The following is a 13,539-nucleotide window of genomic DNA, read 5'->3' as shown; positions in this document are numbered from 1 at the left end:
TGTGTGTGTGTGTGTGTGTGTGTGTGTTTGTATTCTTTATAGATAAAGACTCAAAATAAAAAAAGGAGTACATGGTAAATGACAATCACAGGTACATTCACATAAGAGAGGGTGTGTTGAGAAGTCCCACAGAACTTCCTGCAACTGTCTTTCCTAGACTCCTGAGAAGAATCATGAGAATTATAAGGGGACAATGAGGGGGAGGAGGAGGATGATAGATTCACAAAGTAAATGTATCTTTACCCTCAATCACCTTAGAGTTGAGTTTTCTGTTCAGGACTGATCACCTGGTCAGTGCAAAAAGTGAATTAGACTGTTATACTGTACTGGTCTCGCCTTGCTGACTGACCCCAAGTTACTGGAACCTAGTAGTGGCTCAATGGCAAAACAGTGGTAGCTGTTACCCAAAGTTCATAATTGCTAACTGACCCAGAAGATACTGGTTGGCATGCAAACTACATAGTTTACACTCTGTAATGACACAAGAGTAGCATAAACAACATCTGTTTTGAGAACGATACTCCTATCAGCCTGCTATACGGTGCTAGATATTGCTATTGTTAGGACTGTTCACCTATAACTGATGAAGTGGTTGTCACACCAGGCTCCCGATCCCTAACTGACCCCAATAGGACCAGCCAATATGTGAGGTCTGTGTCGGTATAAGGTGATCGAGGTGAACTTATTAGCACAGTGTACGGTCCTGGAGATCAGTCCTGGTAGAACTGTTCACCTGCAGCTGATGTACAGCCTGTAACAGCAGGTGTATGATTGCCAAGTGACCATGAAGGTACTGGTAGGTTGGTGATTTCCGTATGTCACAGGGAGAGCATAAGGGTAAGAAAAAAGGGATTTTGACGTAGGAAAAATCTATTTCTGGGCGAAGGACCTGTGCTGCCCAGTGAATAAGCTCCATTTAGCACTTATTCTTAGGTAATTTACTGCTAAATATACCAGAGAAAAAATGTAAAGGAGTGCTAGGTTAACTAGCTCGCTCACCTAATGGTGTCGGTATAAAATTGGGCGTATATTCCAGAGGTCCCGCACTATTTAGATTAATCCACGACAGAGAACCCCAATAGAGGAGAGCCGTTCAACCTCACTCGGTACTACTACAATGCATCCGCTCAGAACCCAACTCCTTAGCACCCAAAGTTTGGGGACTCCAAGGGAGAGGAGCTGGGAGGGTTCACTGGGCGGCACAGGTCCTTCGCCCAGAAATAGATTTTTCCTACGTCAAAATCCCTTTTCTGGGCTCGAACCTGTGCCGCCCAGTGAATCTATACAAGAGAAAAATGTCACCAAACTTGCAAAATAAAGGAAAAAACATAAGCGAAAGAGAAAAACAGGATGCTTTAATCAGAGATGAGTACCAAAAAACAATTATAAGGATATCTTAAATATGAACATAAATCCAATAAGGTAGGTATAATAATGCCGTGAGTGATAATATATACAGATACTCAGGAGCATAAAATTTACAAATATAATAACAGTATTCAGGTGCGCGACCAACGAATACAATAGGGTATAAATGAGGCAGGTAAGAGGGAGAGATAAAGAGTCAAGGCATTAACCTGTGAGTTACTCGTGAGTAACTACGCTCCCTGCGGCTACTGTAGAAAATTTTAGGGCTTCCAAATGTTTAAGGTAGTGTTTCTTGAACACTGACGGTGATTTCCACCCTGTATACCTGGAAAGGTCTGTAAAATTCATGTGGTGAAAGAAGTTCACCGAGGTGGCAACCGCCCTGATATCATGTGCAAGAGGAAAAGAGTCAGGGTTAGCTTGTTTAATAAAATACAATATTTGTTGCCTGATCCCTTTAATAGTAATGGTACCGCCTTGTTCTCTAACGAATAGAGGCCCCGAGGAGTTAGAGGAGGTCCGGGATAGATAAGACCTAAGAGTAGTGACAGGGCACAGCGACGGATCTTGCGTGAGGGGAACAATTTTCCAGGAGGTCCATCTGTTTTGAGGGTCTTCATTCTTAGCCAAAAAGAATTTGTTAGGAGAAAGAAGGACCTCTCCTGAAGGCAGAAAGTCAATATGACCCGGGTCTCTCGACAAGGCTGCCAATTCAGAAATTCTTGCCCCGGAAGCCAAGCTCACTAGGAAAAGTGTTTTCCTGAGAAGGGGCATGTAACCACAAGAACTGTTAATGGTATCAGAAGCCAATTTGAGTACGTCATTAAGGAACCAGGTCACCGGGGTAGGACGAGTAACCGGTTTCAGTCTGGCACAAGCTTTCGGAATTGAAGCTAACAAAGAGTCGGTTAAGTCTATGTTAAAACCCACTAGGAAGATCTTTTTCAGAGCCGATTTAATAGTGGTGATAGTATTGGCTGCCAGACCTGATTCTAATAAAGATCTAAAGAAAGTGACTGTAAGGTTCAAGTTCATACAGTTCACGTCTGAGTCTATTAAAAATTTTGCCAACTTTTTAACTGCAGAGTCATACTGACGGATGGTGGAATCCCGTTTATCCGATTCTAGGAACAAGGTGTTTTGAGGATCAATATTGGCACCATGCATAGCCGCAAACTTCATAAAGTCCATAAAGTTAGGGTGCTCTGAATGTTTGAGAAAGCGTACACAACGCGTGTTTGTACTATCTGAGACAGAACCGGATTGGGTATCGGGCGAGGGTATAATCTCAACTCCCGCAGGAGAGGATACCAGTTGCTCTTGGGCCAGTTGGGTGCGACCAAGGCTACTTGTCCCTTGAAGGATCTCAGTTTGTCTAGAACTTTCAGCAAAAGATTCACCGGGGGAAAGAGATAAATCTTTTCCCAGTTGTCCCAATTCTGTGACATGGCGTCTGTGGCGTAAGCCTGAGGGTCTAGATTGGGAGCCACATATACTCTCAATTTGTGGTTGGATTCCGTGGCGAAGAGGTCCACTTGGAGACCGGGAACCTGAGAGAGAATCCACCGAAATGACTTTAGATCGAGTGACCATTCCGATTCTAGAGGGGAGGTCCGGGACAGGGCGTCTGCCACTACATTCCGGACTCCCGCCAGGTGGACAGCTGAAAGATGCCAACGGTTCGAGGCTGCTAGGGAGAATATGGCTACTAGAACATGGTTCAGAGGCCCTGACTTTGACCCGCCTCTGTTGAGGCAGCGGACCACCACTTCGCTGTCGAGGACCAGACGAAGGTGTTGTTTCTTGGGAAGAGCGAGACGTTTCAGGGTTAGAAGAACTGCCATGGCCTCTAGCACATTGATGTGAAAATGGCGGAACAAGGGAGTCCAAAGACCTTGAACTTTCTTGAGCTGAGAATAGCCGCCCCAACCTGATAGGGATGCGTCTGTGTGAATGATTAATTCCGGAGGCGGAAATCGAAGGGGAACTGACTTTGACAGACTGTTTGCTCTTGTCCAAGGAAGAAGTCTTTCCCGTAGAATGGGAGGAAGGCGGACTTTCCTGTCCCGGAGCTTCTGGTTCGCCCTCGAACGCCAGACACGATTGATATCTTTCAATTTTGCCTTCAGAAGAAGATCCGTCACTGAGGCAAACTGAAGGGACCCCAGAATCTTCTCTTGGAGTCGTCTGGAACTTACTTTGTCTTTGAGAAAGCGTTTGGTGTTCCTTGCAATCTCTAACCTCTTGGGTCTGGGAAGACACAGAGTATGAGATATAAGATCCCATTGCAGGCCGAGCCATTGGAACTTCGATTTTGGAAGAAGACGGGACTTCTTGAAGTTGATCTGGAAGCCTAGAGATTGAAGATAATGGATGACTTTGTGAGTGGCTTTTAGGCAATTTTGGGAGGTGTCTGACCAAATGAGCCAGTCGTCCAGATAGGCTACTACTTGAATCCCTTGATTCCTGAGTTCCTGAACAGCGACTTCTGCTAGCTTTGTGAAGATCCTTGGGGCAATGTTGAGCCCGAAAGGCATCACCTTGAAGGAGTAACTTTTGTCCCCTAAGCGAAAGCCTAGGTACGGACGGAAGTGTCTCGCTATCGGGACGTGATAGTAGGCGTCTGTAAGATCGATAGAGGTGGTGACGGCCCCACGGGGAAGTAAGGTCCGCACCTGCGAGACGGTAAGCATTCGAAACTTGTCGCATTGAATGGACAAGTTGAGAAGGGATAGATCTAGAATCACTCTTCTCTTGTCTGAATCCTTCTTCGGGACACTGAACAGCCGACCTTGAAACTTCAGATGTTTCGTTTCTTGTATGGCGTTCTTTTGTAAAAGATCCTGGACAAATTCGACCAGGTCCGGAGTGGAATGTTGACGAAATTTGTTCGGAGGAGGAGGTCCTTGAATCCAACTCCACCCTAGTCCCTTGGAGATGATACTGAACGCCCAGGGACTGAACCTCCATTTGTTGCGGAAGGCATAGAGCCTCCCCCCTACCTGCTGTACCTCAGTATTTGTTTGAGGAGTTGCCTCCACGTCCGCCTCGGAAGTTCTTTCCTCTGCGAAAGGCTCTTCCCCTGCCTTTGTTCTGGTTAGAGCCACGGTGGTAGCCTCTACCTCTACCATAACTCTGAGAAGAGCTATGAGCCTCGTAGGACTGGTTAAAGGCAGGGGAAGTGGCGGAGGCACCAGAAAGCTGGCTCTTAGGTAGCAGAACGGTGACATAGTCATCCGAAGGAGCCCGAGAGGTGGAAGGCCGTGCAGGGGCAACAGAAGATGGAGGAAGAGGCAGCCGGAAGTTGGATGAAGCACTCTGTTGTTGCCTGAACTGGGTGGAGGTATATGGTCTAAGCTTCTTCCTACCCCGGGCTTGATAATTTGCGGGGTCATACTTGCGTTTAGGGGTCAAACCCCAACGGGCTTTAAGGCTCTGATTAACCCTAGTGGCCTCCGCCAAGACTTCCTCTACGAGATCCTCGGGGAAGAGATTTGAACCCCAACAGGAGGACCGGATGAGTTTATTAGGTTCATGCCTAATCGTCGCCTCAGCTAGAACATGCTTGCGACATCTGCGTTTAGCAGTAGCGAAGTCATACAAGTCATAATACAAAGACTGTAACGTAGCCTTGTTGAGAGACTTAAAAATACTCTCCGTATCGTAAGTCAAGGCTATCGACTCCGTGGATGTGGCCAGGTTTAGAGTACGGCCCACACGTAGGCGGGAATCATATTCCTGTTTAATGAGGGATTCCGGGAGACGGGGAAGCTTCTCACTAAACAAGACTGAGGCACAGTCTGCTGCAAGCTTGCCGGAGGTAAAGGTGGTATGGACGTTGTCCCAACACTCAATACCTGAGGGAAGAAGGAGGGAGATTGGATCCACCTCTCGGATGGGAGGCAAGGGCTTCTCCTCCAGAGCATATTGAAAGGCAAGCTCTGCCACCTTATTGACACATGGAGTCAAGGTGGTCTTGTCCATTAAGAACATCGTAAAGGAGCTTTTATAAGGCGTCAGCATGGTGTTAGTGCAGCCGATGTCATTCAAAAATCTGGCCCAAACAGATTGGGCTTGCTCCTTCGGGAAGATGACCGTCTCTTTGGGGACCTTGTCTAATCGGACTAAAGCTTCCTCGGTAAGTCTGGCATAACCATGAAATGGAAATGCCAGACCCGGAGGAAAGAATTCAAAGTCCTCTAGAGGACGAGTGCCAAGGCCCTCCAGAGTCAACATTCCGTCTGAGAACGGGGAATGAAGAGCCATCCGCCAGGGGTTGTTCTTGGCAAACGGCGGGAGCTTAGAGGCATCCGGTATGAGAGAGCTTTGGACTCTCTCCGGAGCTCCTTGCTCTAAAGCCCCAATTCTCTGACCGAAGTTAGAGAACATCGTGTCCATCCTCGACTGCATCTCCGAAACCAACTTTGCCTGCATCTCCGACACGATGCGAAGCATAGCTGATTCGGAAAGGCCCGGGCTAGCAGCAGGAGAGGCGGAAGGAACTCCCGGGTCGTGAGACTTAGAGGAGGAACCAGAGGTCTTTGAAGACGGGTTCATACCATGTTTAGAGCCATGAGAAGTCTTGTGAGGCTTGCGAGCTTTGGGTAAGGTCCTTGAAGTAGACTTATCCTTAGGGGGAACCGGGTATGAACGTTGAGACGAATCACGGTCCCCAGAAAATCCAAGAAAGGAAGAGCGATCAGAAGAAGAAGAAAGAGCGGGGCTGAGGATAGGAATCTCAGCGCCGGACACACCTGCCTCACTTACCACCCTACCTGTATCCGGCTCGTCTAGCAACATTGGTTCGACGTCCAGGTTCATGGAGGCAACATTGTCCTCCAGACCTCCGGGGGCGTCCGATGGATCTTGCTCTGGGTCGATGAGACCCGTTATAGTGGCATCAATGTGGGCAATGATGGGAGCTGCCACATGCCTAGCCACAGCAGCTGAAGACTTGGCGTTGGGGTAAACCATGGTGCAGTAGTCCTCAGATAGGACGTACGGCCGCTTAGACTTTACATTCCGGGCAAACCCACCAACCCACACCTTCAGTGTGGCCCGAGCCGCAGACTTTTGCTCCGGGGATGCCTGAAATAATAGTGGGAATTATAAAAGGGAGACTCCCAATGGTCCTTCAAGACCATAGATATCTTACTAATAGTAAATAAAATAAGAAGGCAATATAGCCAACGGGACTCACCGAGTCAGATCCAAGGGTAGTGATGAGGTCGAAGCAAATCACACAGTTATCCGGGTGCCATACCACAACGTCTTCCAGTTGAACCCCACAAGGGGCGTGAGATCGGCAGACGGAGTGGCCACAAGGCTGGTGCAGAACAGCTGCACAGGCCGGCGTCAGACAATGCACCATCTGTAAAAAGAATAGTATATGAGAAACTGTAATTCTCTTAAGTAGGGGCGGGTCTGGAGGACCCGGGCCTAACATAGGTCTAACACAAGATTAGAGCTTAACTGTACTATTCTTTAAGTGGCCTAACATAGGTCTAACACAAGAATAGAGCTTAACTGTACTATTCTTTTAAGTAGGGGCGGGTCCGGAGGACCCGGGCCTAACATAGGTCTAACACAAGATTAGAGCTTAACTGTACTAGTCTTTAAGTAGGGGCGGGTCCGGAGGACCCGGGCCTAACATAGGTCTAACACAAGGTTAGAGCTTAACTGTACTTTTTTTTTTTTTTTTTTTTTAAATAGGGGCGGGTCCGGAGGACCCGGGCCTAACATAGGTCTAACGCAAGGTTAGAGCTTAACTGTAATAGTCTTACATAGGGGCGGGACCGGAGGTCCCGGGCCTAAACATAAGTCTAACTTGAAACTAAAGTATAACCATCCATTCCGGTCAAGCCGGGAGCATAAAAAAAGGATGCAATAACAAGGAATTAAGACACATAGTGTCTGATTTCCCGGGGTGGGGTAGACCCCGGGCCGGGAAATAAAGGTATATTCAATACCAATTCCTTTAGGGACTCCGGGGTAGTGATCTGTCATATATAATCATCATAGGAAATGTTATAAAATAATAGGGGGGCGGAACTGTAACTAAGAACTGCCAATCGAACCCGGAGGGTTTCGTATAACATAAGCCAGAATGAAAAGTGAATATAAAATAGGGTACACCGGGATCCAACTCTGTAGACCGGTGGCCAACCAGACTAGACAGAGACTAAACCGCCGGGCCACCCGGAGGACAAAGTCCATAAACACTTAACTACCCCCTCTAAAAGGAGGGAAGGCAACGGTCCCTTAGTGGAGGGGGGAGAAGCCTAGCCTCCCACCTAGCTAGAGGGGGAGCGTGGGGGAGGATCACGTGATACGAGGCAGCAGGGCTACCAACTGACGATCCCCAACCAGACAGATCAAACGGAGTAATGGCACAAATATTCATTATAATAATAATAATATCGTTAAATATATGAATAAACACATAGAAAATTTTTGGGCAAGGCATGCAACATAAATAATTAAATCACAAAAGACACACCTGATGGCTAAAATAACATTGCCGCCTTAGCACGGTCGGCAGCCATAGCGATACGTAAATGATATCGGCCCAAAAATTGAACCACGAGGATTCTAAACGCTAAATAATGAATATTCACAATAACAAATAATATTTGATAATAAAAATAATACACATAGTAACACCGCAAGTGAAAATTAAAAGCTCTCAAAAACAGGAGTACCAACTGTAGTGAAATCAAGCAAGATCGGTATGAACGAAGAGAATAACTCCTATAATATAAATATTAAACGATCTAGGTTGCTCAAAACACAGTAAAATCCAGCTTGGTACTTAACTTAGACGGTGTCTCCTGGGAAACCGACGAAGAAGCCATAATTCACTAGAAAATATCCAAAATCGAGAGCACCAGAAAAATGCGGGTTACTTTGATCGTTGTGCTAAAAGGAGTTGGGTTCTGAGCGGATGCATTGTAGTAGTACCGAGTGAGGTTGAACGGCTCTCCTCTATTGGGGTTCTCTGTCGTGGATTAATCTAAATAGTGCGGGACCTCTGGAATATACGCCCAATTTTATACCGACACCAATAGGTGAGCGAGCTAGTTAACCTAGCACTCCTTTACATTTTTTCTCTGGTATATTTAGCAGTAAATTACCTAAGAATAAGTGCTAAATGGAGCTTATTCACTGGGCGGCACAGGTTCGAGCCCAGAAAATCCTCCATATTGCAATATGAATGAGAGGATGGTACATAACCTCCCCACATCCCTGGCTGATGTTCAGTCAAAGTAGGATGGCTCACCTGCTCCCAGTGTAACAGAGGTTACTGAAACACCAACTCATGCTCACTTGACTGACCCTGAAAGTACTATACCAGTTAGCAGGTGATTTCCATCACTTCCTCCCAAAGTAGGAGAGTGATCGCTTTAAGTCCCAAGGATTTTTTTAGCAAAAGTCCTTCCCATACGACTATCTTCTTTGTCGTCTTCTCTTCAAGGAAGAATTATTCAATGAAGGGAAAGGCCGGGGAGACTAGATTTGTAGAGGAGGAATAGAGGGTGAACTCTTCCTTCCCTTGTCAACCATTCTTCCATCATAAAGGAGTAATGGTCAGGGTTACTGATAATGACTGTGCTCCCCATAATGGGAAGTAACAAGTTTCCTCTGCTGCAAACACAAACTGCTATACTGGGGTTTTGTTACAAGGGGAACACAGAAATCTCACTGACACTGCGATAAGGGATTACCATCAGACGAACACTCTACACCAAGTGATCCCACCAAAGAAATATTTTCAGTAACTTGGTTCAAAGCTGTTAACTCCCTCCTGGGTCAGAGAATCTACCACAATGCGAGAATAGTTATGCTCTGAGTTCGTCGTCTTTCTCCACGGAAGACTGAGAACAACACTCCAAATGAGTGGGGCTGCTTACAGTTACCCCTTCTCAAAGGTACACTAAACATAGGGTTTCAAAGGTTGTATCCTCACAGTTATAAATTCACAAAACCACATGCTTACCTTTTAGTGCCCTTCCATTTACAAGCAAGAGTGCTTACACACTCATTTAACTACAGCTTATCATAAACGAATGTAACAACAGATCCAACAGTCGAGAGAGGAATGCAACAGTGGATTTGCACCAGTTAGGGCCAAAGATGAAAGTGGCTTCCCCTTCACACTAGCTGTTGTTATCCAACTACTGTACCTTGATAACAATTCGATATTAGTTCCAGAGCCTCTGAAGAAATATCCTTATTTGAAAGGATGAAAGGTTGTATACATATTGAAACAATAGATATTTTACTGAAACTCTATTTAATACTTACAGTGATAAGACCTGCTTTTGAATAATTCACAAAATTTCCTGCAAAGTTTTCAGCAGATCGAGCACATTTCCCAACTGAATGTACATCAGATAATCGTCGATTCATGAAGGCCCAACTATCCTAAAAAGAAATTATAAACAATAGATTAAAGTTAAATTAATACTGCAAGGTGAATTGTACATTAGAAGAACTAATTTATAAGTATACTTACCATGAGATATGACAGAATTTGGAAGGGTATGTGAGAGAAGGAAGTTGAGAGTTAATGTGGGTAAGAGTAAGGTTATGATATGTAAGAGAAGGGAAGGTGGTGTAAGGTTGAATGTCATGTTGAATGGAGAGATAGTGGAGGAGGTGGATCAGTTTAAGTACTTGGTCTGTTGTTGCAGCAAATGGTGAAGTGGAAGCAGATGTACGTCAGAGAGTGAATGAAGGATGCAAAGTGTTGGGGGCAGTGAAGGGAGTGGTAAAGAACAGAGGGTTGGGCATGAATGTAAAGAGAATTCTGTATGAGAAAGTGATTGTACCAACTGTGATGTACTGATCGGAGTTGTGGGGAATGAAAGTGACGGAGAGACAGAAATTGAATGTGTTTGAGGTGTGTCTGAGGAGTATGGCTGGTGTATCTTGAGTAGATATGGTTAGGAACGAAGTAGTGAGAGTGAAAGTGGGTGCAAGATATGAGTTAGCAGTTAAAGTGGATATGAATGTGTTGAGGTGGTTTGGCCATGTTGAGAGAATGGAAAATGGCTGTCTGCTAAAGAAGGTGATGAAAGCAAGAGTTGATGGGAGAAGTACAAGAGGAAGGGCAAGGTTTGGGTGGATGGATGGATTGAAGAAAGCTCTTGGTGACAGGAGGATAGATGTGAGAGAGGCAAGAAAGCGTGCTAGAAATAGGAATGAATGGCGAGCAATTGTGATGCAGTTCCAGTAGGCCCTGCTGCTTCCTCCGGTCGCCTTGGATGACAGCGGAGGTAGCAGCAGTAGGGGGATTCAGCGTTATGAAGCTTCATCTGTGGTGGATAACGGGGGACGGTGGGTTGTGGCACCCTAGCAGTACCAGCCAAACTTGTATGAGACTTGTCCTTTTTTTTAATTTGTTTGATGTCTGCTACCCCCCAAAATTGAGTGAAGTGCCTTGGTATATGTATGTATGTATGAAACTATAGCAACAATGTTATTATTTAAAGGAGTATTATATATTCAGTGCCAAAATATACTGTATAAGTAAAGACTGAAAAGACATAGATAAAAGCAAGGAAAATGACGTTACCAGTATGTCCTATGGCAGGAAAAAAATAATAGCAATAAAACATTGCCACCTGTAGTTAATAAAAGTTGGCAAAAGTAGCAAGAAATTTAAGTCAAATTAACAAGGTAGTAAATTCAGGTTTTCCTAAAGCAAAGATAAAACTACATTCAAGACTCTCTATAGATGCTATGGTCTCACAGTAGTACACAGGAAGAATTTGGAGGATTCTATACATAAATATACTTTAGCAGATTTTTGGGCTCAGGCCATGTTGTCCTGATGGAAGGGTTCCTTTAGGTAGCCTTCTAAGGGATATTTGCTACAGTGATACTCCCAGAGAAATAAATCGAAGGTCTCCAGGATTCTAACTCCTGGCACGGGTATTCAGTTACGGATATCGCATAATATCAGGGAACGTAATTTTAGATACGACACATAGCAATCTTCACCCCGAGTAGATTTAACTCTTTGATGAAAGGGGAAAGAGTGGTGAAATAAGGGGGTGCCGATCTAGGTACCCAGTGGACCTCCTTCGCCATTACTATTACGACGCCATTCCTTTTCTTGTAGCTCTCTAAGTGAGTTGTGCTCCCGTTAACCCGGTGTTGTGTTAAAAGTTTTTGGAATATTCATCATGCAATCTCCAGCATTTTTATCCTTTGGAAAGTTGAGTATTACTTCTTTCCTGTGTATAATTTCATAGTCTCCCTTTTTACAGTTAAATTTCTATAATTTAAGTGTGTTTAGATGAGCCTTGCCCAGACCGGAGGCAGCCAGTTTACGACTGCAGTCGCCCGTTACCATTGCATTTTATTTAGTCAGTAGGGCGACAATTCCCGGTATTAGGCTATAATGTTAGCTATTTAGGCAAATTATACAAGTGGTGATCTTGCATACATGAATTTTATTTCTCTTCCTATTATGTGACTTTACTGATCGTATACGGCGGGAGCCCCGGCGGTACCAAACCTTGGCCGGGGATCCTACCAGAGTGAGACCATTCTCGCTCATATATACGTTAGTAAAATAATTCCCCATGTTTAGCCTCACCCTATCGTTCCTTATTGATTCGGATGAGAACTTACATTCTCTAGAACCTATGAATAAGGTGATACAGTATACATTCACTCTCAGAGAAAAGAGGCTAAACCCTTCCTCCCTCCCTGAGTGCCGCCGCCGTTACAGGCGGCAACCACTATCTTTCTTCATTCCCATCGAGCTCCGACTTTGATTTAAATATGACAAACTCAGGGTGCCCTTGTCTTGCCGCCGACAATTTCACCAGCAAAAGAACCATGTTTCCTCTGCCGCCAACGATGTTGTCAGCACAGGAAACCATGCTTCCTTAGTTCTCTGTTGTAGGTAGGTGGCATACCTGCCGCCACCTCTCTGTCCTTTAGTGACGTCATAGCCATCACAATACTCTTTCACCGGTATTTTGACAGTCATCCCGGCTTGCTAGGTTGACTGCGTTACCAGCTGGTGCCAGTTAGTTCAGCCGTCTCAGCACCTTCCACCTTACTTCCTTCCTTCACAGGAAGTGAATATTATTTGGGGGGAAGATTGAGCTGGCCCTGACGGCTGCCGGTGGGAAATCTAACATTCTTTGGGAAGTCCTCAGTCCTCCCTTGGACTGCCATACACAATTGTTGCCGGCGGCGGCAGACCTTTTGTGGATGGGTGGAAGCCAGAATCAGACAGATTCTTATCCATTCCATTGAGACTCTCATTCTAGCAAGGAGACAGTAGGCGGCCTGATAGTCCTCCTGCACTTCCAATTGTTATGTTAACCATAATAATAGGAATCTCTCCTTCCTCAATGCTTTCTCTCTCTCTATCAGTTAGTGCCGCCAGGTACTATCCTAACCCCGGTAGTGCGCCGGCTAAACTATAGTATACGACTATACAGTAGTACACATGTTTTCTAACATACTGTGTTTCCTGTCGCAGTCTATTGTTGGGACCACGATTTTGTGTTGAGGCTGAGTACTCCCTCAACACCCAGATGGTTTATTTCGATCATAAGGACCTTACAAAGCCACCGATCAGTGTTAATATATACTACAGGTAGATAATGTTGGTATAGACACTTACTCTAACTCTAGTTCCTAGAGTTACTCCTACCTTGTATTTTCCCTATCAGGGAAACTAGATATTAATTACTGACGGAGGTCTCAGCAATGGCCTGGGAGGGGAAACACAGATATGTGTCTTTTCTACTTCCTTTCAAGCTTACTATCCTAAGCTACTATAAATGATAGTAATTACTATTGTTGATAAAAATTGTATGCTTTTATATCACTGATATAAAAGATTAAATACTCATTGAGCCCCTTTTCCTTTACAGGAGGAGCCAATGGAGAAGTGTGCAAACTTGTCCTGTAACCACAAAGGCAAAGACTTTTGTGGCCACACAAAGTGCAGTACTCATGACCCCTGCTGCATCGTGTCGGGAGTCCTCAAGTATTGGGACCCGAAGGGTTTCCCCACCTGTTCAACCCTGCTGGCCAACGGCTTTGGAGAAGCTCCCTCAGTCAACACAGAGACTAGGGATACAGCGAGGGGGACCCTTCGCAGATGGGTAAGTAGATTCCAAAAGAATTTTCAGTGACCGT

At 45.2% G+C, this 13,539-nt stretch overlaps 1 protein-coding gene across 2 annotated transcripts in view; it reads right to left on the bottom strand.

Moving 5' to 3' along the window:
* The window catches only part of LOC137622183 (ubiquinone biosynthesis protein COQ9-B, mitochondrial-like), a 96,739-nt gene that overhangs the window by 17,823 nt on the left and 65,377 nt on the right, over positions 1 to 13,539 (bottom strand). Inside the window, exons 6-7 of one of the 2 annotated variants that reach the window (XM_068352622.1) lie at positions 9,673 to 9,792; positions 9,522 to 9,551 (exon numbers count right to left, since the gene is read on the bottom strand). In XM_068352622.1, coding sequence (XP_068208723.1) covers positions 9,543 to 9,551; positions 9,673 to 9,792 — 129 coding nt within the window. In that variant the 3' untranslated portion in view covers positions 9,522 to 9,542. Of the gene's footprint in view, positions 1 to 9,521; positions 9,552 to 9,672; positions 9,793 to 13,539 lie in introns of those variants that run through there. The other variant, XM_068352621.1, reaches the window with a different exon arrangement.

The sequence above is a fragment of the Palaemon carinicauda genome, chromosome 29 (genome assembly GCF_036898095.1).
Source record: "Palaemon carinicauda isolate YSFRI2023 chromosome 29, ASM3689809v2, whole genome shotgun sequence".
Taxonomy (NCBI): Eukaryota; Metazoa; Arthropoda; class Malacostraca; order Decapoda; family Palaemonidae; genus Palaemon; species Palaemon carinicauda.
The sequence above is the reverse complement of the archived record's forward strand: the minus strand, read 5'-3'. Positions and strand labels throughout refer to the sequence as shown.